At 42.4% G+C, this 26,367-nt stretch overlaps 1 protein-coding gene across 1 annotated transcript; it reads left to right on the top strand.

Moving 5' to 3' along the window:
• Positions 1-1,037: 1,037 nt before the first annotated feature.
• On the top strand, positions 1,038-19,290 carry LOC309400635 (pregnancy-specific beta-1-glycoprotein 9-like; the record flags this gene model as incomplete). Its single annotated transcript, XM_081969195.1, has 7 exons — positions 1,038-1,162; positions 1,762-1,788; positions 3,065-3,406; positions 4,916-5,245; positions 13,776-13,802; positions 16,209-16,529; positions 19,277-19,290. The coding sequence occupies exons 1-7, from the start codon at positions 1,138-1,140 to the stop codon at positions 19,288-19,290; spliced, it is 1,086 nt and encodes a 361-aa protein (XP_081825321.1). The 5' UTR covers positions 1,038-1,137.
• Between the last annotated feature and the right edge of the window lie 7,077 nt (positions 19,291-26,367).

The following is a 26,367-nucleotide window of genomic DNA, read 5'->3' on the forward strand; positions in this document are numbered from 1 at the left end:
CCAGGATATTTATTTGTGCTCATTCCAAAATCCTGGAAAACATATAACACATAACCTAATTTTAACTCTTTATTGAAATAAGATGATGGTTTGGGATGGTCCTTCAAACACATCACAATGAGGATTATCGTTCTGCCGTTTAAAGGCCCAACCAGCCATCTTCAGAACTGTTTCAGCAGAACCAGCTGCTCTTTTGCAATCTAAATTTCTCATGATGTCAGCGTTTCAAATATCATGCAGGATTAAATCAGAGCCCAAGGCAGAGCTATCCTTAAAGTTCATATTTAATAAGACAGACATGTTGGCAACAAACTGTGGAATCCCAAATCTAAAAGCTTCCTGGGGATCCACCCAGTTGAAAGTTCATGATCTTCTCTCCACGCCCATAAAGCCATCACATGGTCCAATCTTCTTCGGTCAACCTGGCATCTCCACCTAGCTGGTTCCGGTCAGGTGCAGAGATGCAGAGAGAAAAGATGACCTTGGGCTTCTAGAAAAGAAGGACAACAACACGTTGCACAATTCTACTCCTTTCTATTCCCCCTCCCAATTACTACACGAAATGAAACAGCAGAATGAAAAAATAGAGAGTGTGGCAGGCCAAAGATCCTAAAAAGGAATATAACTGCAGAATGCTTTATCAATTTCTCTGTGGCTCGAATACGTCTGTCGCTTAGGGTAAGACTTGGAGCCAGAAACACAGGTAGGAGTTTAGGCCTTCCAAAAGAGGTGAACAATTTGGGTTCTTTTGCTCTTTCACCTTTCACCGCACCGGATGGTTCTCTTTATTTTATTTTCAATTCTCTTGGGGCACAAGAGAGGCCAAGAGGATGCGGGCTTTCTCACCCTTCACCGCACCGGATGGTTGTCTTTATTATATTTTCCATTCTCTTGGGGCACAAGAGAGGCCGAGAGGATGAGGGCAGTTCTCTGCTGTAGAGAGAAAGGCTTTGGTGTGGTTGAAGAAGGCAGGGGAGATGAGCTGCATCCTGGGCTGGGTGGATGACGCAGCTCCTCCCTTGGCCGTTGAGTTGGAAGACTATCTCAAGAGAAGTTGCATCTCTCAATCTCTCTGGGGAAGGAAGAAGAGAGTGACGGAGAGGCCAAGACCAGCGTCCTCTTCATCCTGAAGTGAAGATGGAGATCATCGCTTGGATGATAGGTTTGGGACCTCTTTCTTCTTCTTCCATCTCAATCTGACTCTTCCTTTTCCTCATCTGAAAGCTGATATCTTTACTCCCATGTATTGTCGTCCCCCCCTACATCCTTCTCAGGATATTCTTCTTCCCTGGTTCTGTTAAGTGGAATAAAAGGGGTACTTTCCTGCCTCCCCACCCCCCAATCAATTGTATCTCCGGTCCTCTTCATCCTGAAGAGAAGATGGAGATCATCTCTTGGATGATAGGTTTGGGACCTCTTTCTTCGTTCTTCCTTTTCTCCCTCTTGCTCCTCTCAAATGATTGAGAATTGAGGACATCAGAATGGCTGAACTTTGGAGAGAAAACCCTCCTGGACTCCATTTCTGTCCTTAATGATAATTCAAAACTGGTAAGGATGGTTTGGGAACTATTATGAGTCCCCCAATGGCCAGAGCATAATTGGAAGAAGACCCCTTCCTCCTCCTCCTTCAGGGCAGCTTCTCATCTGCTGCATCCATTCAGGGAAGAAGATTCAGTTGGGGATGATGGAGCTGAAAGCCTTGCAGAGCCTGGGATCACCTCTCCTTCTCTTAACTCCACCTTCCCTCCTTCTCTCTTTCAGTCCTTCCATGGATCCTCCTGGGAGCAGGTGAGAGACCCTCGTGCAGACTTTGCTTCTCTTCACAAACACTTAAACTGTGATTGATGTGGTCTCTGAAGGACGGAGAAGGTCACCGAAAGCCCAAAGAGTGATTCAGAAGGAGAAAACTCCATCTCTGTGGGTGCAGCTGCTCTGCTGTTCTTTTCCACTTGGGTTGGTGCAATGGGCGAATCCAGTCCTTGTTGCTTCTTCAGGAGGCATCTAAGATGGATATGATCAAACCCTGTTGAGGTACCTCCCTTCATGGAGATACATCTCTGAGTCTCCCTGAAGGGCCAACCCAAGATTATCTAATCTTTGGTTTGATAAACTTTGTCAAACTGAAGAATGAATAGCTGTTTTTACCAGATAACCCTGCAAATCCTTCTCTTCATGTCCCTGGTGAGTCTAAGATGGACCCTTCTAATAAAGGTCCACCTCAACAACGTCTTCTCCCAATATAAAACGAAGAAGGGCCTGCAAAGTAAGGAGAGCAGAATGGAAGATGGTCCTAAAAGATCGGGATGGATTGAAATTTTGCATAGGAAGAAAAATCCATCTGGTTCAGTTCCAAAGTGGGAGAAAAGTGCTGGAAACAAAATGGAGGCTGATTGGAAAGTAGCATGTGGTTCTGGGACAGCTGAAAAATTAGCTTGATAGGTGCATGGATTTTTATACAGTTTCTGAGATGCTGCTGGGGATTGTGCAATGTTTGAAATGTCACTAGGGGATTTTGCAACGTAGTGAGCTCTGTGTCTTTTGCTATCCTAACGGTGGTGGGTTTCATCATATTATCTCCTAAAGGTCATGTCCTGTCCTTCTTAATCCCATTACCCTGGAGCTGAAGATGTTTGGTTTATGAATGGATTGGCCAGGATTTCTTAATGGGCACCAAATCTCCATCTCTAAAGATTCAGGCATTTCCTGGAGGCTGTTTTACTATGCAGGAAGAGCGGGGTTGCCTTTAAGAACATGTTTTCTCCATTTAGCCCTTTGGGAAAATATAATATTTTACCTCTTTTAATATTCCCCAAAATATTTCATTCTCTACAAGGTGGGAGGGCTTCCCGCACTTGGATGGACCTTCATGCAAGCCATCGAGGGCAGGAGAACTTTTCATTTGCAGCGTTCTGTCCTGGCGAGAGGAAGCCATGGGTCAAGGGTCCTCAGAGCAGATGATGGATGGGAGTCAACCTGGGAATTGGGGTGGATGTTCTGGTGTAGAGATTTGGTTCCAGGAGGCGATCAGAAGGAAGGACTCAATGGTTTCTCTTTCTTTCTTCAGATTCACAGGCAGATTCATCTCTACCAGCCCCCAGGCTGTCCTCGTCTATTCAACACGACTTTGTTATTAAAGGAGAAGAGATCCCCTTGAATTGCTCCCTCCCCAAGGGAGTCGAATCAGGGACTCCAGAGGGACCTACTAGAATGAAGTTCTTTTTCTACTGTAGGGATCAATCCTACTTACCAATTGAAGATGGACATCTCCATAACAATACCTACAACCTCAGGACTGGAAATCTGAACTCTAGCCAAACAAAGATAATATGCACTTGCAAGATCAGGGGAACATCTAAAGGATGGACTTTTTCTCCTGAAAGTAACCAGCTGGTCTTCTCAGTGGGTGGTAAGACGAATATTTATTACCCCCAAATATTCATACCAGAAGGTAACACAATGCTCAACCTATGAAAGTGCACAATAGACCTTTCAAAAATAAACCAAGTAAACAGAATATGAAAAATCAAATAAATCGTTAAATAAATAACGCCCCCCGTAAAAAAATGGTTAGCAGGACATTCTTTCAATGGGAAAAAAAATATTCCCCCCAATGGGCTTTTATTGTTTATTTTATTTTATTTATTAGTTTGACAAAAATGTACACGCTGACCACTCTGTTACTGCAGTCGTATTTTCTGCAATCGAGTTTGAGTTTGTATCAATGATTTGTGCATGTATTATTGTGGTTGAAGCTGAAGTAGTCATTGGCAGGTAGGATGTTGTAGCAGACAATTTTGCGTACTATGCTTCGGTCAGACCACAGGGGAGAACAATTACAGAAACAACGAATCCTTTTCGACTCTTGTATGCTTCATACTTACCTACTTTAATATTGACCCAAATGCATTCAAGATAGTTCTCATCATTGTTGTGCTCTATTTCTGTAGAGACGTAGTTATTTCTTATATATAGTGCAACTCCACCTCCTCTTTTATTTGGTCTATTTCTTTTAAATAATTTAAATCCTTCTAGCTGTATGTTCCATTTGTCAGTTTCATCCCACCAAGTTTCTGTAATGGCAACAATATCGTATCTGCCCTCTTTTACTTGAATTTCTAATTTGCCCTGTTTATTCCTCATACTCTGTGCATTGGTGTATAGACATTTGAGTCCATTTTGATTGACCCTGTGGTTACTGTATGCATATCCTGTGTTATGCCTGACTTCCCCTATTTTCTTGCCACTTGTATGATTCATGCACATGGTATGGCACTCACTATTAAATGCTTGGTTTTGCTTGACAGCGGGAGTGATAATCTTACCCGCACAAACATCTGTGTTACATGCACTGATAACCCTATGAATTTTAGTTTGCTGGGGACAGAAATGTTCTGTATCTATTAGTTCTCTGTCCCCGCTGTCCCCTGCATGTATTATTGTGGTTGAAGCTGAAGTAGTCATTGGCAGGTAGGATGTTGTAGCAGACAATTTTGGGTACTATGCTTAGGTCAGGCGCAGGGGAGAACAATTACAGAAACAACTAATCCTTTTTGACTCTTGTATGCTTCATACTTACCTACGGTACCTATATAGTTTCTGTACTTTGCTGCCTATTACAGAAATTTGCTTTTCTTCAATTGGAAGATTCAGGTGATGGGAAGATAGAGGTAATGATTTCTTGGTCCAGTCTCTCTTGTGTGAAAAGGTGTAGACTTTGTGTTGTTTTCACTCTAAGCTAAAGTCAAATTCATTCTCCTTCCTTATTTTCCATTTTAACCTCCATTATCTGAAATATCATTGCTTTGCCTCATAGAAATGGTACCTTAGATTCAAGGAGACACTCTGGATGATTTGAGGAAACTCCTCTGCTTCAAAGTAGACATTAATATATCTCCCTTGTGAACATTTTGTGCAGATGGCCTCCCTTCCCCATTGCTGAGAGTGGATCCGTTGTCCCAGAGGGTGAAGGAAGGTGACCCCTTGCTCTTCCTCTGCTCAACGGAAGGAGAAAATGCAGAGAAGAAGTTCCATTTCTACAAGGATGGGGTGGAGATCCCCTCCAGGGAAGAAGGTCTTCTGGAACCCTCCAGTGAAGCCACAAATCCTCTTCAAAATGCCTCTCTGAGAATCCCTCATGCCTCCTTCAACCACAATGGAGAATTTGCTTGCAGTTATGAAGAAAAGAGAAGCAACCGATGGGCCAAGTCTTCTTGGAGCCAGGCAGTGAACGTCACAGTTGAGCCAGGTAGGAGATTTGGATTTGGTTCAGTCTCGAGACCAACATGAAAGGCATGAAGGACAAAGAAAGTCCTGGAGAAAAGCAAATGAGCTTTGTGGGGTTGTTAACTAGCTCCACAGAGAGGTCCATGAAAAATCCAGAACTGAGCTTGATAAAAAAAGGGGGGTCTGTTTCATTTGTAGATTTAATGGATTTTAAACCTTCAATAACAGGCAGAGTAAAAATGTTCTGCCTAAAATACTAAATCATTTCTCTTTTTCGTTACTGAAACCAGTTTTGACCCGTGATTCAGATCCCATTTTGATATATTCCTGGATGGCGATTCCTCTTATAATCCTTATAATCCTGCTGGTTCCCTTTGCCTTTTATTGCTGGAAGAAGAAGATCAGTAAGTGAAGGGTTTGGGTTCAAGGGTTCCCTCACCTGGAGTCCTAGATGTGGCTCCTGATGGGGTTGGAGATGTTGGCCGAGAGATTCTCTGGGGAGGCAGGAAAGGAGAGCAAGGCCCGAGAGAGAGAAGGACAAACAATATGTGAGATCGATGAAAAGAAGCCATGTTATCTTTCTTTTTTAATCATTATTATTATTATTTCTCCCTTGGAAGCATCAGCATCCCAGGGACAATTTCAGCTCGTGGAAAAGAAAGAGGAAAGAAATGATCTTGCAGTGACGGAGCTTCAAGCAGCAACAGCAGCTAGTTCTTCACCTGTCAAGGTAGCTAGTGGGATTTATGGTTGACTTTAATCAGGGAAGTATATGTTTACAGGTCTGTTTACCTTGGAGAGCGAAACCAAGTTTTATCCCCATTATTGATGGTGTCCTCTGGAGTCTCCCAACCGCCATGAAGAAACAGGAATGATGTGGATAGGATTCAGAGCTTCTGAACTTCAACCCTTCAATGCAAACATGATTTACTTTCCATAAAGACTGTTTGTCTTGAGCTCTCTAAACATCTGCTCTAATTTTCTTGACTTGCTTAGGTTCAACCAAAGAATTTAGGAATTTTGCAAGTACCAGATTTTTCTTTAAAAGTGAGGAAGCCGAGTAATTCTCTTTATGGCTTTCCGTCTACACAATTGGGTGTTGGCCAAGAAATTGAATGGCCTTGAAGCCCACACAAACAGAAATGATTTTTTTTTCAAAAGCCAAGTTTCTTAGAAGGCATTAAAGATTCCTATAATTAAGTGTCGGGGGGAAGTTTCAGGGGATTGGCCATGTGGGTTTCTCAAGAGCATCTCCAAACCCTCCAGAATATGAGACAGGAAAATAGTCTGGGTCAGGTCTGATGCTGAAGGTCAATCCTTCTCCTTCTTTGATGGGCTGGCAATCTTTCTAGATGTGTCGATCATATTTATTCTAAAAATGCTATAAAATGATGGAGAAATCCCATGTTCTCAGTGGATTCCTCACCTGCAGGCAGAATGAGCAATGGCTTCTCAGAAGAAGAGTCTAGAGACAGTCACTTCTCTGAAATAGTATAGGTTCTCCTGCTTGAACAGGGGGCTGGACTAGAAGACCTCCAAGGTCCCTTCCAGCTCATTTGTTCTATTGTCTCACTTTCCCTAGGACTCTGAGGTCACTTACAGTTGCATCCGGGACTCCTTCACTCCGTCTCTTCCTGGATCAACAAGGAAGAACCGTCTTACGCAACTGGAAGAAGAGGGGATATTGTACAGTGACATTGTGTTCTAACCAAAACGGAGGCAGCAAAGTCATCCCAGATTGCAGTAAAATGTGCCTCTCTCAGTCCAGTTCCTTATTAGGCCTAGATATGGACATCACCCTTGAAGAAATGACGAGGGGCAGCTGAACTTCGGTTTACGGCAGAAAATACATCAAATAGGGCAAAATCCTGGGCATAATCTTATTGTAGGAGTCTGACAGGGAATTGCACAGCTGGTGTCCAAATGGAGTCAGAGACGCTGACACAAACTTGTAGTTTTACACAAATAAATACATTTTACAACTTACAGCTAGTCCTTGTCTTACAACAGGTTATTTAGTGACCGTTTGAAATTACAACGCCAGTGAAAAAAGTGACTTATGACCGTTTTCCACATTGGTCATTCCCATGATCAAAATTGAGAGGCTTGGCCACTGACTCATACTTATGACAGTTGCAGTGTCCCGGGGTCACGTGATCCCCTTTTGCGACCTTCTGATAAGCAAAGTGAATGGAAAAGTCCCTTTGTCACTAAATGAACAACTAAAGCCATTCACTTAAGAAAGGTAAGAAAGGTCTTAAAACGGGGCAAAATTCCCTTAACAAATGTCTCACCTAGCAACGGAAATTTTGGTCTCTATTGTGGTCGAAAGTTGAGGACTCCCTGAATATACAGAGCAAAAAAGTTAGTCAGGCTCAACAGGAACATCGTGAGGTAAATCACAGAGCTCACAGAAGAAAAAGGCGGGAAAAAAGGGAACCTCTCCCTCCACACCCCAGGAACCAATCACAGCACAGATTGCCTCACACAGGCACAAGCACTCTCCAATCAATCAGGTATAATGGCGTGTTCTCTCTGCACAAACGTCACTGCTTCAGTTACTAAATGTAAATATTTTCACCGAATCTCAGTTCTATCTCAATATAGACTTGAGCCCGCTGGGGAGAAGATTTCCATTATAATTTCTTCTCTTCGTAACATACTTTTTTAAATCTTCTTCATAATTGGCCTTTTAATCTATAGGGGCAATCTAATCTCTCTCCTATAACTCCGATGGTGAACCTATGGCAGTCATGCCACAGGGGGCACACGGAGCCATCTCTGCAGGCCGTCGCTCAGGTCAAATCCCCTCCGCATGTGCCTACACTTTTTTAGCCAATCGGCTGATTTTGGGGTCTCTGCTGGGAGATGTGCACACATGCGTGGGGAGCGGTGCCCTCATGCGTGTGGATGGTGGGGGGTCACACATGCATGTGCAGGAGTTGGAGTGTTTCTGGGTCCTCCTAAGTGATGACCCCCTTCTCACTGTCACATTTCTGAGAGATATGTTTTATTAAGCCCACAATCACTTTTTTCCCTCCTTCGGTGTTTTTGATGACTTCACGTTGCATGGAGTTGGGATCTCCAGTGAAGCTTAAATGTCAGAGAAAAAGCAAAATAAAAGCCAAAGTAGAGATGTGCTGTGGGAAAGCCTCCATTTCTGAGTTAATGAGTTCAGTTTCTGGGTCCAGTTGCGGATGAGTCCAGGATGGAGAAGGAGGGTCTCCGGCGCAGGTGATGGGTGGGGTCCCCATCATTGTAAAATCCAGAATGTAATTCAAGAGCAGAGTTTTTGTTGTTGTTTTTAAATCAAGGATAGTTTCTGGATCCCCACATTCAGGGGTGGGTTCCTGCACCGGCATGACTACCGAAAAATTTTGCACGCGCAAAAATTGTGTTTGACCTTCTGGGGCTGGGGTGGGCATGGCCAGCTCAACATAACTTGTGTTCTAGCCATCCAAGAGCTCCTGAGCTCCATTTTCAGCTGCGACCGTGTCCTGCAACCCTCTGCCGGCAAAAATGAAGCTTGGGAGTTCTGCCCTTGGAACCTTGCGAGCTCCATTTTTGTCCGCAATGGCCTCCTGCAACCTCTGCCAGCGAAACGGAGCTCAGAAGAGCCACTTGCAGTCCTCCTATGCTCCATTTTTGCTGGCAGAGGCACTTCAGGCTGGTCCTTCGTAGTTTCCAGGGCAGCCCTGCATCTAAGCAGATCTAAGCACCCCGTGGGCTGGATCCAGCGCCCAGGCCTTGAGTTTGACACCCCAGCTCTAAAAGGATGCAAACTGCCAGATGTGTGCAAGGAATATACTGTACATCCTCCCATTCCCTACTGTTCTATCGGAGCTGAAGAAGCTTCTGGGATGAGAAGCAAAACATCTTCAAAGACAAAAACAAGGAAAGGACTTGAATCGGATGGTTACGTTTGCCATTGGTTTACCTACCAACAGCTGAAATAAAGATTTAAGTTGGATAAGGGAATTATGGGTTTTATTTTGTTAAAAATGAACTGGAAATCTTACTGTGTGGAAACTGTTAGATCGGGTAATGGATAGGCACACACAGGCTAAAGGGAACAACAGCTCTTTATTAAGTACAACAAGTGAGAACAACCCAGCGACGGTTGAGTCTGACAGCAGCCCTTTTATAGGGAAGCCCCGTGTCAGAACCCTATTGATTTAATTTTATCTCTGCTATTTCTCTGGTGCCTCAATCAAACACGTCTAAGCAGCTTAAGATTCCTGCAGCAAAGCAATCAGAAAACTACTAACAGAACCAAAACCCAAAACTAAAATTGGCAGTTGACAAAATTAGCTGTTTCCCCTCTTGCTTTCTTTTGGATCCTTATTGGCAATTCCAACTGGATGGTTTAAAAAAAACAACAGCACCAGAGGAAAGATGCTCAGCTAGGAGATAAATCTGTCACTCAAATCCACTTCTCACTAAAGGCAGCCTTGGTTATTCCACAGCTGATGGGCTGGCCTGAAGATTTCTTTTGGATCCTTCAAGGGAAGAAAGCGAGATCCTTTGGGATTCTTTAATGGGAAGATCCAGCTTCTCGTGTCAAATTTGCTTAAGCCAGGATCCAACCTTCTATGTCTTTTAATGAGCAAGATCTCCTTCGAGAGGATCTCAACTCCTGGTGACCAATTTGACTCTGTAGTTTATTTCGACAATAGTACGAATGCTATTGGCACTTGCCTTCATCCAAGATGATTTTTCCAATGTCCCCATTCTGGATTTCTTGAAGAAACCAGGAGGAGGAGGAGGAAGATACTTTAAGAAGTATCCAGAAAGTCTTCAAGCTTTTGTTTCTGAGACCAGCCAAAGACAGACTGGCCTTTTCCAGACATGGAGAGGATTTTTCACATCAAAGATTAAAACGAAAATGTTGTCCAGCCGGAACGGAAGAAGATACAATTAAGTCTCAGAAGTGGCCATTGGAAAATATCCACACAAGAAGGGTAATGCATATAGGCCGATAATTACTATTCTGAGCATTTATAGAGGTTGTTGGAGGAAATCTCCCCAGTTTGTTCCCAGCTGGGACACACGACAGATGCTGAGAAGAAATGGATGCAGAAGCCAGTTGCCAGAAAGTGCAATTTTTTTAATGTAGGAAGGCAAAAAGTAAAAAGTGACACAGCTCGAGAGTTCCTGGTTTACAAGCAGATTGGGGGTAGGCAAGTCCATGCCTTCTTATACATGATTTTCCTTGGAAGCTCCTACAGTTTGATGGGGTTATTTGTGTACCTCTAGTTAAAGTGATTGCCTTGGATTCTGTCTTCCTGCCTTAATGTGTTAATCCTGTCCCAGGATCTTTGTCTTTTCTATCCTGGGGGTGAATCCTGTCAGGGGGCTGGAAAAACAGGGAGTTCTAGTTTTGCCTTGGAGAGTTTATTTTTAGCCTGATTCCTCTTATCTTAATGGCTCTACTTAAGTGTTTCTGTTGTCAGCTCTGTGACTTTTGTAACAGCCATTTAGCAGGGCTTCTGAGGTTTCTGGTGCTGTGAGGTTTCTGGCACTGTCCATTTGGGGTGCACTTCCCACAAGGGTCCACAAAAAGTCAACCAGCTCATTCCCTCAGAGATATTTGGCAACCCCCAGGAGCTGATTATCACACTTTAAAAAGTGTGGTTTATGGAGAACTCTTCTCCCCTTCCATTTATTTTTAGTGCTGGGGAAAGGAAAAAAGGAGAGATATTTAGGAATGTTGAGGGGGGGAGATTTCATGATGGAACATCAACAGTCATAAGGAAACACCCCCCCCCCATTTTTGTGTCTTCTTCTGTCCTCAAAGCCAATCTTTTTCTCTCTCTCTTCCTTAATTCCTTTCAATCTTGGGGTCTCTTAGTTTGTCATTACCATTCAGGCCAAGAATTCCCAACTGTGTCCACCTCTCATCTTTCGCCTTTGTTAAATGGCTCTGGCCTCTTGAGATCACCAACCGTTTCATGGTTTCCTTCCACCAAAATTCAACATGTCACCTCTACTTCCCTTTGAAATACCTCTCAAACACCTGGCCCATTTCCACCCCAAAAGGCCTCTCCTTCTTGATGTCCAGGTTCTTCAGGTTGGTTTGAAGAGACCTTGATTTGAGGAGGGGAATAGTCCCAAAAGATCTGGGAGTGATGAGGTCTTGGATGGACCTTCATCAAAGCCAATAGCTGGAAGACCATAAGGCCCATCAGAGATGCTCTTAAGAAGGGACTGATAAATTTGAAAGGCAACATTCTGATGTTTTAAAACACAGCCAACGTGTTTAAGAGCTTATTTCAGTCGAACCTACTGTTCTCTGATGATATTGCCAGTTGAAGTGTTTCTTTATTAATGCGTTATTCTTCTTTTGATGGCACGGATGTATGGTTCCCCTTTGGAAATGCAGGGCTTAGGAGAAGAAGTGGAACGAATCAGGTCAGGTACACAAGGCTGGCATTTAGGTCTTGCAAAAAGCAAGGACATCTTGGCTTCTTGTCATTCACACCTCTTTTTTTTAATTTTTCAATTTTATTAACAAACATGTAAAATACACACAAACAAAACTTCGACGTACAACACATTTACACAATGCAATACAAACAGGACCTTCCTGTTCTTTCTAGTAGCAATTATCAATCAATAGCGCTCACCTTATATTATTTCCCATTCAATTATATTTCATTTGAGTTTCACCATTCTTAAAGGAATTTGTTACATTCCTTCATTGATTCTTCTTTCTTTTCTCCATCCACCTATACCATTTATCCCATATCTGCTAGAATTCTGATTCTTCTTTTCCCTGAATTTCTTTAGTTAGTTTGTCCATTTCAGCACAATCCATAACCTTTCTTATTATTTCATCTTCACTTGGAGTTAGTTTGTTTTTCCATTTCTGGGCAAAGGCAATCCTTGCCGCCGTAATTATATGTAGTATTAAATACTGGATTTCTTTTTTGTATTTTGCAGACATTATTCCTAATAAAAAGATTTCAGGTTTCCATTCTATTTTTAACCCCCGTTATTGCCTCCAGCCAATTTTTGATCTTTTTCCAGATTTTTTTAGCCTCCTCACAGGTCCACCATAAATGGTAATACGTTCCGTGTATCGATTTGGATTTCCAACATTTTGGGGAGGTATTTGTTGAGATTTTACCTAAACTTCTTGGTGCCAGGTGCCATCTATAAAACATTTTATCTGATCTTTGAACAATTTTATCCAATTATCCAATTTGTGTGGTTCTGTTTCGATGTCATCTAATTTGGTATCTTTATTGTATTTAGTTTTGATTTGAAGGTAAGTTAGCCAGTCAACTTGCATGTTCCGTTCTGCCAATTCTTCAATTGTTTTTACGTTTCCCTGTCTATCAATTAAGTCTCCATATCTTAGCATTTTGTTCAAATCTATAAAATTTGGATGGGTCGACCTTTCTGTCGGTGATAGCCAATTCGGAATTTTCACATAGTGGGGTTTTTTAAAAAAAAATTTGAGCCATTTTTGCAATAACGCTCTTCTGATAAAATGATTTTGAAAGTATTTGTGCGTTTTATTTTTATCATCTCACACCTCTTACCGCACCGGATGGCTATTTTTATTTTTCATTCTCTTTGGGTGCAAGAGAGGATGGGGGCAGTGAACTGCTTCTCAGAGAAAAGGCTTTAGTGAGGTGAAGAAGGCCGAGGAGCTGAGCTGCAACCTGGGCTGGATGAATGACGCACGTCCTCCCTCGGTCATTACGCTGGAGGACTGACTCAAGGGAAGTCGCATCTCTGACTCTCTCTGGGGAAGGAAGAAGAGAGAGACAGAGAGGCCAAGAAGAGATTCCCAGGAATCCCGAAGAGAAGATGGAGACCATCCCTTGGATGATAGGTTTGGGGCCTCTTTCTTCTACTTGCCATCTCAATCTGACTTTCCTCCTCGCTGAAGAGACAATTGCTTTACTCCCACGTTCTTTTCTTATTCTAGATCTTTCTCAGCAAACAAGAACTTTCCTGTTTCTTATTTTGGTGCAATTTGAACAACGGGGGGCACTTACCTGCCTCCCCACAATTGTGTCTCTTGATTTACGACCATCTGAGCTAAAGGGAGTTTGGGTGGATGCAGGGCAGTCTCTCTTCCTCCCACCAGAAACACCCAGAAAAAGACCCAAAACTGCAGCTTCAAAGTCAATTAAAGAGATTAGGAAGTTGAGGCAATGGATGAGCAAAGAAAGGGGTCGTTCTGTGGGACACATTGAGGGGTGTTGAGTATAAGGGGCCTCCCCTTTCTCCTTCCTGCTCCTCTCAAACGACTGAGAACTGAAGACATCAGAATAGCTGAATTTTGGAGTGAAAATACTCCTGATAGTCTCCTTTTTTGTACTTCAAGCTAATCCCAGACATAATACAGATGGTTTGGGGACTCTTATGACCCCCAAAGGCCAGAACATGGGTGGGAGAAGACCCTTTTTCCTTCATCTCATCTGATGCATCCATTCAGAGAAGAAGATTCAGTTGAGGATGGAGGGGATGAAAGTCTTGCACTGTCTGGGATCATCTCTCCTTCTCTTAACTCCACCTTCCCTCTTTCTCTCTTTCAGTCCTTTCATGGATCCTCCTGGGAGCAGGTAAGAGACCCTCATACACACTTTATTTGTGTTCACAAAAATGTGGGCTGTGGTTGTTGCATCTGGATGGTTTTCTTAGATCACGGAATCGGAATATAGAGTTAGAATGAATTGGAGTAAAAGACTTAAGAGAAGAATATGGAAGACAAGCCAAAAGAGAGAGATAAGATTAAAAGCTTGGATGTGGACAAGAGATGATGGATAAGGGGAGAAAAAGACTAGAAGATTTTCCAGGATTATACCTTCATAATGTGTACTAATATTAGAATTATATAGACTGGATAATTATTTTGTATGTAGTGTAATAAACATCAGGATAAATATTTTAATATAAATAGATATGAAGAGTGTAAAAATGATGAATAAGAATTACGTATCAATTGGAAAATGAGAGCTTGAATGATGGTATTATCGAACGTGTATAAAATATGATTAGCGGTGAAATGATAAAATCAAACAATGAACGATTAGAAAATGAAAACAATATAGTTTAATGTAAACGTGTTTATTAATAGTAGATCTACACAAATTGGAGGATTGGAAAGAATATGAATGGATGCACTTTAAATGCCCAAATGATTGCGACTGGCATTAGAAGTGTACATTGAATGATGAAAGAAGGAAGGAAGAAACTTTAACATAAACAGAACAGACGAATAAGGGGAATATAAATAATAAAACAGCTGAAGATGGGAAATAGAAAAGAAACATCTTAGGATATTGCAGCAGCATGGGTGGGTGGGTGTGGGTGTAAAAGGTTAAGACAGAGATAGAAATAAGAGGGGAATAATATATAGATATATTAACATATTAAGGTATATGAAAGAATAGGAAGGAGGTCTCAGCGCTGGTTCTTGAGGAAAACTCGCTTGCCATGCCGGCTCTGATCTGATTTTGCGGTGCAAGAAAACCAAACTCCAACCCTCCTGTGGTTTCCAAGGTTTTCCTGGTTGAAAGGTTGGAAGTGGTTCTCAGTGAATCCGTCAGGAAGACTTCTGGCTTAGAGGAAGAAGAAGGAGAGCAGGGCCATAGAATTGTCCTCACCTGGAGAAGAGACAATCGGTCAGTCAAGGATCTCCGGAGTTGTTTAGAAATGGGAATCGGGGTGGATGTTCGGGGGTAGAGATTTGGTTCCAGGAAGAGATCAGAAGGAAGGACTCAAGGCTTCTTTTTCTTTTCTTTGCTTCACGGACAGATTCAGCTCTTCTGCCCCCCAGCCTGTCCTCATCTCTTCCACACACCGTCATTATCAAAGGAGAAGAGATTCCTTTGAATTGCTCCCTCCCCGAGGGATCTTCTGCAAAATCGTTCTTATTCTACTGCATGGATCAATCGGACGTACCAATCAAACAGGAAGATATCCATAAAAATACCCTCATTCTGAAGACTGCGGATCTGGATTCAGGCCAAACAAAGATAGTATGTACATGTATGTTCTGGGGATCATCTGGAGGAAGCCAACTTTCTCCCAACAGTAACCAGTTGGTCTTCTCAATCATTGGTAAGATGAATATTTATTGCCGAGAAATACTTAAATCAAAGGCAGCACCAATGCTCAACCTATGAAAATATAGCAGTTCCATAGATGGAAGGCGTAGACATTTTGGTGAGGTACCAATGTTTAGTACTATAAGGGGCCCAGACCACTCCAGAGAGAAGGAGTGGAATGTCTGCCAGTTTGAAATGAGGTAACGGAATGTGAGGCAACTGGCAGTTGGAACAGAGTTCTTTTCAGATGGGGAGTGGGAGTAGAACTCCTTAGCGTCAGAGCTTGTTAATTATTGTATAAGAAATACTAATGATCTGATGGTCATTTTGAAAAATCCTTTCTTAGCAAGCCCGTGGACGCCAAGAGGAACATATGTGACACATTTCAAGTTTATAGGCTTTACGGTTGTGGAGATTTCGTGATGAGTGGGTGGTACTTGGCTTTTATATATATAGATTACAGGTATGATTTTTTGTTTGCCACAACCAGGAATAAAATCTCCATTCTGGGCTCTAATTTAACACTCTGTTATTAGATCCTGCAGAGTTAAAGCAAAGAAAATTCACAACAAACTTTTTACCAAAAATGAAACCGTCATAAATAAACCTGAGCCCTGTGCTTTTTATAGTCACTGCAGTACAGCAAGAGAGGGAAAAGTGGGGAGGTTTCATTTCTTGACCTGAGGCAGGGTTTTTTTTAAAAGCAAGAAAAGGTTTATTGTAATTTCCCCTTTAAGTTAAAGTAAAATTAATTTTCACTCTTGTTTTCCCCACTTTAAATCTCATTTTACAAAATATTACTGCTTTGCTTCATACAAATGGTATCTTAGGGCCAAGGAGGCACTGTGGATGATTTGAGGAAACTTCTCTGCTTCACAGTAGACATTAATTTATCTCCCTTGTGAACATTTTATGCAGACGGCCTCTCTTCCCCCGTGCTGAGAGTGGATCCGTTCTTCCAGTGGGTGAAGGAACGTGACCCCTTGCTCTTCCTCTGCTCAACGGAAGGAGACAACGCAGAGAAGAAGTTCCACTTCTACAAGGATGGGGTGGAGATCACCAGCAGCTATGAAGGTCTTAGGAAGGAGTCCAGTGATCTCTCAGATCCTCTTCAAAATGGCTCTCTGAGAATCCCGCATGCCACCTTCAACCACAGTGGGGAATTTGCTTGCAGTTATGAGGAAAATATAAATGGGCGCTGGGTCATGACTTCTTGGAGCCAGGGAGTGAAGGTCACAGGTGAGCCCGTCAGGGGAAGGATGGATGGGATGAATTCTTGGATGTGAGACTATTGTGTTGTGGGCTTCAGTAGGCAAGAACCAGACCAGCATAGCTGCAACAGCTTTTATTGACTCACAAATGGAACTGAGGAACTGCAGGCAATTGCCTGTGATTTATACTCTAAGCCCGGGATGGCGAACCTATGGCATGCGTGCCACAGGTGGCACGCTGAACCATTTGTCAGGGCACATGAGGCATTGCCCTTTTAGCTGGCCAGCGCGCATGCGTGCGCTGGCCAGCTGACTTTAGACTTTTTATGAGGCCATTTTTCACCCTCCCCAGGCTCCATAGGCTTTATAGGAGCTTGGAGAGGGCGAAAACAGCCTCCCTGAGCCCCCCGGAGCCTTCAGGGGCCTTCCAGAGGCTTCCCTGAAGCCTCCGGAGCACAAAATCCGGTCCTATGGGAGGGGTCATTTTTTTGTCCTCCAGAGCCTTCAGGGAAGCCTCTGGAAGGCCCCTAAAGGCTCCGGGGGGCTTAAACCGGCACTATGAGCAAAATGGAAGTCTTTTCCTGAACTTCCGGTTTGCCCGTAAAGCTGGTTTTTTGCGCTCCAGAGGGTTCAGGGAAGCTTCTGAAGCCTCTGGAGGGCCTCCGGGGGGTGGAGGGTACTGTTTTCACCCTCTCCAGGCTCCTATAAAGCCTCTGGAGCCTGGGGAGGGCGAAAAAAGCATGAAAAAATGGGGGGGTGTGCCCCTGTCATGCGTGCTGGGGGTCACGCATTGCATTATCGGTATGGCACGCCTGCACACGACCCCCCCTGCGCTCCCCCTCGCTTTTGGCACCCGAGCCAAAAATGGTTTGCCATCGCTGCTCTAGGCCCACAGGGCCTTAACCAATCATAGAACTAGAAAAAGCCCGCCCAAATATTAATGTTCTACATTTCCCTCCAAATCGTTGAGGTCATCTAAAGGTTAGTTTCACTTTAGCACAGTTAACAGTTTAGAGTCATCTAAAGGTTAGTTTCACTTTAGCACAGTTAACAGTTAGGTTCATCTAAAGGTTAGTTTCACTTTAGCACAGTTAACAGTTTAGGGTCATCTAAAGGTTAGTTTCACTTTAGCACAGTTAACAGTTTAGGGTCATCTAAAGGTTAGTTTCACTTTAGCACAGTTAACAGTTAGGTTCATCTAAAGGTTAGTTTACTTTAGCACAGTTAACAATTAGGGTCATCTAAAGGTTAGTTTCACTTTAGCACAGTTAACAGTTAGGGTCATCTAAAGGTTAGTTTCACTTTAGCACAGTTAACAGTTAGGTTCATCTAAAGGTTATTTTCACTTTAGCACAGTTAACAGTTAAGGGTCATCTAAAGGTTAGTTTCACTTTAGCACAGTTAACAGTTTAGGGTCATCTAAAGGTTAGTTTCACTTTAGCACAGTTAACAGGGTCATCCAAAGGTTAGTTTCACTTTAGCACAGTTAACAGTTAGGATCATCTAAAGGTTAGTTTCAATTTAGCACAGTTAACAAGGTTATCTAAAAGTTAGTTTCACTTTAGCACAGTTAACAGTTAGGGTCATCTAAAGGTTAGTTTCACTTTAGCACAGTTACTGCAACTATATACATTCGATACATAACAGAGACCAGCAGGAAGTCCCACCACCATAGGCTAGACTAGGAAGGACAAAGAAAGGCCTGGAGAAAGGCAAATGGCTTCTGTGGGGTTGCTAAGAAAATTCCCTGGTGAGGTCCTTGAAAAATTGAGAGTTTGCTGTAAGAGATGGTTATTTCAATTATAGTTTTCATATGATCCAAACCTTGAAGAACATCTAAGACGTTCGGATTAGAAATACTAATTTATCCTTCTTCTTTATTGGTCAAACCAGTTTGGCCCCAAGATTCAGAACTTATATGGAGATATTCCTGGGTGGCGCTTCCTCTTATAATCCTGCTGGTTCCTTTTGCCTTTTATTGCTGGAAGAAGAAGAACAGTAAGTAATACAACCCAACAGCAGAGTTGGAAGGGACCTTGGAGGTCTTCTAGTCCAACCCCCTGCTCAGGCAGGAAACCCTATACCATTTTTCACAAGTAATTATCCAATCTCTTCTTAAAGACTTCCAGTGTTGGAGAATTCACAACTTCTGGAGGCAACTTCTGTTCCACTGATTAATTGTTCTCACTGTCAGGAAGTTCCTCCTCAGTTCTAAGTTGCTTCTCTCCTTGATTCGTTTGATTAGTGAAGGTTTTGGGTTCAAGGGTTCCCTTACCTGGAATCCTAGATAGCCCTCCTGGGAAGTAAGAAAGGAGAACCAAGCATGAATATGAGAGATCATATCATCTGGGAAGATAACACATGAGGATGGTAGAAAGTAGTAGTTTCATCCTTATTTTTATTATTCTATTGGAAGAATCTCCCTCCCAGGGACAATCTCAAAAAGAGGAAAGAAATGATGGCGGGATGGAGCCTCAAGCAGCAAGAGCAGCCAGACCCTCGCCTGTCAAGGTAGGTGATGGGATTCATAGGTGACTTTAATCAGGGTCCACGGGAAAGGGTCTTGACAAGTGAAGCCGGGTTCCTGGGATCCCCACTGAGGGTCTCCTCTGGAGCCACCCAACTGTCTTTGTGTAGAGACAAGGGTGATGCAGATGGGCTTTAGAGTGCCTGAACCACCTTGTTGTAGTCTTCGTAGATAGCTGAACTCTGACCCTGAAACTCAAGCAGGATTTACCTCCTTTAAGCCTTGATCTTTCTGAACATCTTCCCTAGGTGTCTTCACCTGATGGGCTGGGAATCTTTCTTGGCTGTAGCAGACCAGTCAATCTTATTTATTTCCAAAGAGCTGAAAACTGATGGAGAAACCCCTTGTTCTCAATAGGTTCCTCGGCTGCAGGAGACTGGATGTGTGAACAGTGCCTGTTGTTTCACTAAATTTCCCCAAAACTCTGAGGTCACCTACAGCTGCATCCAAGACTCCTTCATTTCGTCTGCTCCTGGACCAACAAGGAAGAACCGTCTTACACCACAGGAAGAAGAGAGGATTTTGTACAGTGAAGTTGTGCCCCAATCCAAAAGGAGGCAGCAGAGTCATCCCTGATTGCAGCAAAATGTGTCTGTCTTGGCCCAGTCACTTATTAGGCCTAGATATCATTCTTTTTTTCTATTATCGAAAAGTTTTAGTAAAATTTACAGATATTTCCCCTTCCCCTTCCCTCCCTCCACCCCAACCCTGCCACACCTCCAACCCTCCCTCCCTGCAACTTCCCAGAGCAAAATACAGGGTATAAACATTTAACAATCAATCATACACTAACATAAGCTAACTAACTAGAACATCTTGCCTCCCTCTTGTACTTTAACTCCCCTTTTATTAAGCTAAATTTGGATAAACTATAACATTCCTTATTCATTCATAATCTAATTGAAGTTCCTTAGTCCTAAATTTATTTTGAATATAGTCAATCCATCTTCTCCATTCCAACTTGTGTTTCTCCTCTGAGTAGTCTTTCCAATATGCTGGAATTTTAGCTGTCTCTGTTAAATTTGCTACTTTTAACGTCCAATCTTGAATAGTAAGCAATTCTTCCTTCTTCCAGCAATCGTGTTGCCATTATTAAATTCAGAATCAAATTAGTCTCTATAATTGTACAGTCTGCAATTATACCTAGCAAAAACAACTGAAGAGTGAACTTTATCCTCTTTTTGAGAATATTTTAAGTAATCCACCATATTTTTTATCCAAAATGCTTTAGCTTCTTTACAAATCCACCATACATAATAATACATAGCATCAACACAATCACGTTTCTAACAATTAAATTATAAATTGGGATACACACAAGCTAACTTTTTAAGATCTAAAAGCCATCTATAAAACATCTTATAAAAACTCTCTATCAAGTTTTAATCTTGCATAAATTTGTCATTGCTTATCCAAATCTTTTCCCATATTCCCATCATTATTAAACAAAATTATCAATACCTTTCTACCATTCTTCCATCTTTGCATCTTTTTTCCTCCTTTTTTAAAAATCTTGGTATCATTTAAAGAGAAAATATAAACTTAAACAAGACTTTCATTTTACTACTACTATCCTTCCCAGCAAAAACTATTGTAAGTTCTCCCATTTATCCAGCTCTATCTATATTTTGTGCCATAATGGTCATAATTATACTTATGGAATCTCCCATTTAAAATTGTAATATACACTCCTAAGTGGATAACCTTTTTTACTATCTCACATGCTGTTATTTTTTGGATTCTTCTTTTGGATTTATCCTGGAGATGGTGGATATCCAGCCTTTAGTACATTAGTGTAAAAATCTTTTGCCTTCCAAACTGAATTAAGACGATATCTTTCTTCTAAATAATTCACCATCAATCCGGTTGGGGCCTCCCATCTATACTGTATCTGGCGATTTCTAAGTTCATCAACTAGGAATGCATAATCTTTTCTGGATCTCAATATTTTAAAAGGAATTTCCTTCAGTACTGCCACCTCCTGCCCTTCCACCTGTAATTTGCTTTCGTAAGTCGCTTGTAATTTTCCATTCCTTGTTTTCCTGGTAGCAAAGTAGATTACAATATCTCTTGGTAGTTGTCTCTGTCTAGCAATCCATGAGTTAACTCGATCTTTTTTATCAATCTGCCAATCATATTCTGCTTTTGGTTCACCAATTAACTGAGTGAAAGCTTCTGCAAAGATTTCTTTCAAATTTTCTTGGTTATCTTCTTTCAGGCCTCTTATTCTCAAAGCAAATTCCATCGCTCTGTATTGTATCATTCTAACTTCTGCCTCTGATTTTTCAATCTTGGTTTGAATCTCAGCAACTTTATTCTCCAAATTCACATTAGACTGAGTAATTTCTTCCACCCTGTCATCCAATGATGTTACAAAAGCAAACAAACCCTTAAACGCATCCACTATATCCTCTCTTATTTGTTGATTGCGGGTTTGAATTAAGTCCTTAATTTCAGACATTTCATCAGACACATGTAATTTTTTTCTTGCAAAAATGAGGCTTGTGCCTTTAAAGCACCTTGGAGAGCTTCAAATATCACTGTTTGTGTATCCACTAAAGATAATAAAGACTGCAATTTAGGTGGCTGGACCGGGTGACTTCCAGCACTCTTAGCGGCACTTATTTTGTTGATTTGTTTTGAAGGCATTTCTGAATATTCAAATCACACTTTCCAACAACCAAATTATTAAATCCAAAAAGTCCATTTAATCCCCAAACTTGTTAAATCTTATAGCTCATTAGTAAAGCAAAACTGTTTTCTTTAATCTTGAGCTCTTGAGTCTTTTAACAAACACTTAACAAATACTTTCCTTTTAAGTTTCGCTTTGATCACATCCTTTGACTTGCAGATTCCATCTTTATTACCCTTTGTTCTCCTCAATCTTCGCAGAAGGAAGTGATACTGCGTCGGAGTTAAAGTTTTTACTTATTATAATCACTCCTGTCTTTGCTCTGCCTGTTTATTATTCAATTGTAGATTAAAACATTGATTGCAGGGCTGGTTGTGGCATTTTGTTTCTGCTGCGGCAGAAGCGTCCCGAGATGCGGAGCCTTGTCGGGCTGCTTGGGGAGCTCTCACACTTCGAGCCCCAGAATTGCTCCGAGGGGTCTATGGGCAGCTTTACCCTTGCCCAGCTGCTCTTCCCCCCCTCTTTTCCCAAGGGGAGAGTTTTCAAGCCGCTTGACAGCTGATTTATGCTGTTCTAGCAGCTTAAATGTGATCACGAGGCTGGCGGTCCCAAAGGAACGTCCTTCAATGCCTACAGTGCCACCGGAAGTCGACATGGACATCATTCTTGAAGAGATGATGAAGTGCAGATGAGCTTCAGTTTATGGCAGAAGAGAAAACCTATGAAAAAATGGGGAAATCTTCAGCATTGCCCTGTTCTACGAGTCTTAGTTATGTCTAGACTTGAGCCTGCTGGGAAGATTTCTGTTACAGAGTTGAACCACTTGTTCTCCTGAATCCCGATGCATCAAATTGGAATGAGGCCTAGTTTAGAGACTCTTTCAACACTAAAACATCTCAGGAACCTGCCAGCTCATTCATCCTTTTGAGGTTTCACATCTGACTCTCTCAAAGTGAAGAGAAGACCTGGAACTCTTTCCTTGTTGGGCTGTTTCTCTCCATATTTGTTTGAATATGGGCAGAATATGGAAGACGGTGCCCATCCCTTTAGGGCATTTTCCTTTAAATACTAGGTGATGACCTCTCCTCCCTGTCACATTTTCACAGAGATTTCAGATTTCCTTTTTCTTAGGTCCACTATTATTTTTCTTCTGCTTCAGTATTTTGATGGGTGGATGGTGCGTGGAGATCCCGATTCTGGGATCTTCAGTAATGTCAGAGAAAAAGCAAAATAAAAGCTAAAAAATGGACACACTTTGTGGATTTTTCTACCGCAATATTTCTCAGGCGCAAGGATCACAAAGGCTTCTGGGACGTGCACAAGAAGGGACACAGACGTCAATGCAATTCAGCAACAGGAAATAAAGTAAATGCGAATAAAACAAGAATTCAACAAGAATCAGCAAAGCATCTCTGATTGGAATAGAATGGGGTGCAGAAATAATAATGATTTTAATAGTGGGTTGAATCCCTTCATATAATTGTACGTTTGGGGGTGCAGTTCCAGAGCAAATCATAGGTTTAATTTTAAAAAACGGTTTTGGGGAAGTCCACTTTCATTTTATCTGCAATCAAGATAAATATCAAGCCAAAATAAACTCTGTGCCTGATATTTTGCAGGGAGCTATTGGCTATTCGTTTACAAATCCAGGATATTCTTTGCCCTAATTTCAAATTCTGGAAGGTTTGTCATATTTATCTGAGGACAAATTTTAACCCTTTATCAAAATAGATGATAGCTTGAGTGCCCTTCAGGAATTTCGCAGTGAGGAGAATTCTTACGATGCTTAGACTCAAACAGCAATTTCCAGAACTGTTTTAGCAGAACATACAGCTCTCAACTTTTCATAATTCATAGTTTATCCTTTGTTTTATTCTATGCCTCCACTATAGAAATCTGTGGCTCAGGATAAGAAGTGGAGCTGACATGTCAGGTGGCGTTTAGGCTTTGCTGCAGAGTAAACTTACCCGGGTATTTTGCTTTTTAACCTCCCAGTTCACGAGACGGTTATTGTTATTTTCAATTGTCTTGGGGCACAAGAGAGGCGGGGAGGATGGGGGCAGTTCTCTGCTGCAGAGAGAAAGGCTTTGGTGTGGTTGAAGAAGGCCGGGGAGCTGAGCTCTGTCCTGGTCTGGGTGGGTGACGCAGTTCCTCTCTTGGCTGTTGAGTTAGAGGACTGTCTCAAGAGAAGCTGCATCTCTCAATCTCTCTGGGGAAGGAAGAAGAGAGCGACGGAGGCCAAGAAGAGCTACCCCGGAATCCCGAAGAGACGATGGAGGCCATCCCTTGGATTATAGGTTTGAGAACCTTCTTCTTCTTCTACATCCCATCTCAATCTGACTCTTCTCCTCCCCAAAGAGATGATTGCTTTCGTCCAAGTTCCTTTTCTTCTTCTAATCCTTCTCAGGACGACTGAGTTTTCTTCTTCCTTGGCAAGGAATCTTTTGAGCAATGGAGCATTATTCCTAACTCTCCTCTCCATTTTGTCTGCCCCCTGCCTAGGCAGGAAACCCTATACTGTTTCAGACAAACGGCTATCCAACATCTTCTTCAAGACTTCCAGTGTTGGGGCATTCACAACTTCTGGAGGGAAGGTGTTCCACTGATTAATCTAACTGTCAGGAGGTTTCTCCTCAGTTCTAAGTTGCTTCTCTCCTTGATTAGTTTCCACCCATTGCTTCTTGTCCTGCCCCCAGGTGCCTTGGAGAATAGTTTGACTCCCTCTTCTTTGTGGCAACCCCTGAGATATTGGAACAATGCTATCATGTCTCCCCTAGTCCTTCTTTCTATTAAGCTAGACATACCCAGTTCCTGCAACCGTTCTTTATATGTTTTATCCTCCAGTCCCCTAATCCTCTTTGTTGCTCTTCTCTGCACTCTTTCTAGAGTCTCCACATCTTTTCTACATCGTGGTAACCAAAACTGAATGCAGTATTCCAAGTGTGGCCTTACCAAGGGATTATAAAGTAGTATTAACACTTCATGTGATCTTGATTCTATCCCTCTGTTGATGCAGCCTAGAACTGTGTTGGCTTTTTTGGCAGCTGCTGCACACGGCTGGCTCCTATTTAAATGGTTGTCCACTAGGACTCCAAGATCCCTTTCACAGTTACTACTGTTGAGGAAGGTACCACCTATACTGTACCTGTCCATTTCATTTATGCACAGGTACAGTACAACAGTCTCTCTCTTCCTCCCATCAGAAACATCCAGAAGTGTTTCACTGCATAAAAGAGATAGGAAGTTGAGGTAATGGATGAGCAAAGAAAGGGGCCATTTTGTAGTTACAGTGAACGGAAATGAGTATAAGGAGCCTCCCTTTTCTCCCTCCTGCTCCTCTCAAATAACTGAGAACTGAGGATATCAGGACAGCTGAACTTTGGAGAAGAAACCTATCTGGGGCCCTGAAGATTTCCACATCTGCTCTTCATCTCAGCCATAATAAGGTTTGGGGACTCTTATGACCCACTCCCTCTCCCTCAATAGCCAGAACATGGGTGGTACAAGACCACTTCCTCCTCCTCCTTCAGGGCAGCATCTCATCTGCTGAGTCCATTCAGGGAAGAAGATTCAGTTGAGGATGAAATTCTTGCACAGCCTGGGATCATCTCTCCTTCTCTTAACTCCACCTTCCCTCCTTCTCTCTTTCAGTTCTTCGTTGGATCCTCCTGGGAGCAGGTAAGAGACCCTCGTGCAAACTTTGCTTCTCTTCACAAACACTTAAACTGTGATCATTGTGGCCTCTGAAGGAGGGAGAAGGTCAAATGAAACTGAAAGCCCATGGAGTGATTCAGAAGAAGAGAAGTCCATCTCTGTGGGTGGAGCTGCTCTGCTGTTCTTTTCCACTTGGGTTGGTGCAATGGGTGAATCCAGTCCTTGTTGCTTCTTCAGGAGGCATCTGCAGATGGCTATGATCAAACCCTGTTGAGGTGCCTCCCTTCATGGAGACACATCTCTGAGTCTCCCTGAAGAGCCAACACGAGATTATCTAATCTTTGGTTTGATAAACTTTGCCAAACTGAAGAACGAATAGCTGTTTTTACCAGATAACCCTGCAAATCCTTCTGTTCATGTCCCTGGTGAGTCTAAGATGGACCCTTCTAAAAAATGTCCACCTCAACAACTTCTTCTTCCAATATAAAATGAAGAATGGCCTGCAAATGAAGGAGAGCAGAAAGGAAGATGGTCCTAAAAGATCAGGGAGGGTTGAAATCTTGGATGCAAGCCAGGGTATCAAGGGTAGGAGAATCTTTCATTTGCAGTGTTGGTCCTTTTTGGTCCAACTTCTGTCCTGGCAAGAGGAAGCAATGGGTCAAGGATCCTCAGAGCAGATGATGGATGGGAGTCATCCTGGGAATCGGGGTGGATGTTCTGGTGTAGAGATTTGGTTCCTGGAGGAGATCAGAAGGAAGGACTCAATGGCTTCTCTTTCTTTCTTCAGGTTCATCTCTAACAGCCCCCAGGCTGTCCTCATCTCTCCCAAGCAATGTTGTTATTAAAGGAGAAGAGATTTCCTTGAATTGCTCCCTCTCCAAGGAAGTCAAGTCAGGGAATCCCCAGGGATCTCATACAGGGAGGTTCCTTTTCTACTGTAAGGATCAATCCGACTTACCAATTGAAGATCAAAATCTCCATAACAATACATTCAACCTCAGGACTGGAAATCTGAACTCTAGCCAAATAAAGATAAAGTGTATATGCAAGATC

This window comes from Natrix helvetica (assembly GCF_964273705.1).
Source record: "Natrix helvetica genome assembly, chromosome: W".
NCBI lineage: Eukaryota > Metazoa > Chordata > Lepidosauria > Squamata > Natricidae > Natrix > Natrix helvetica.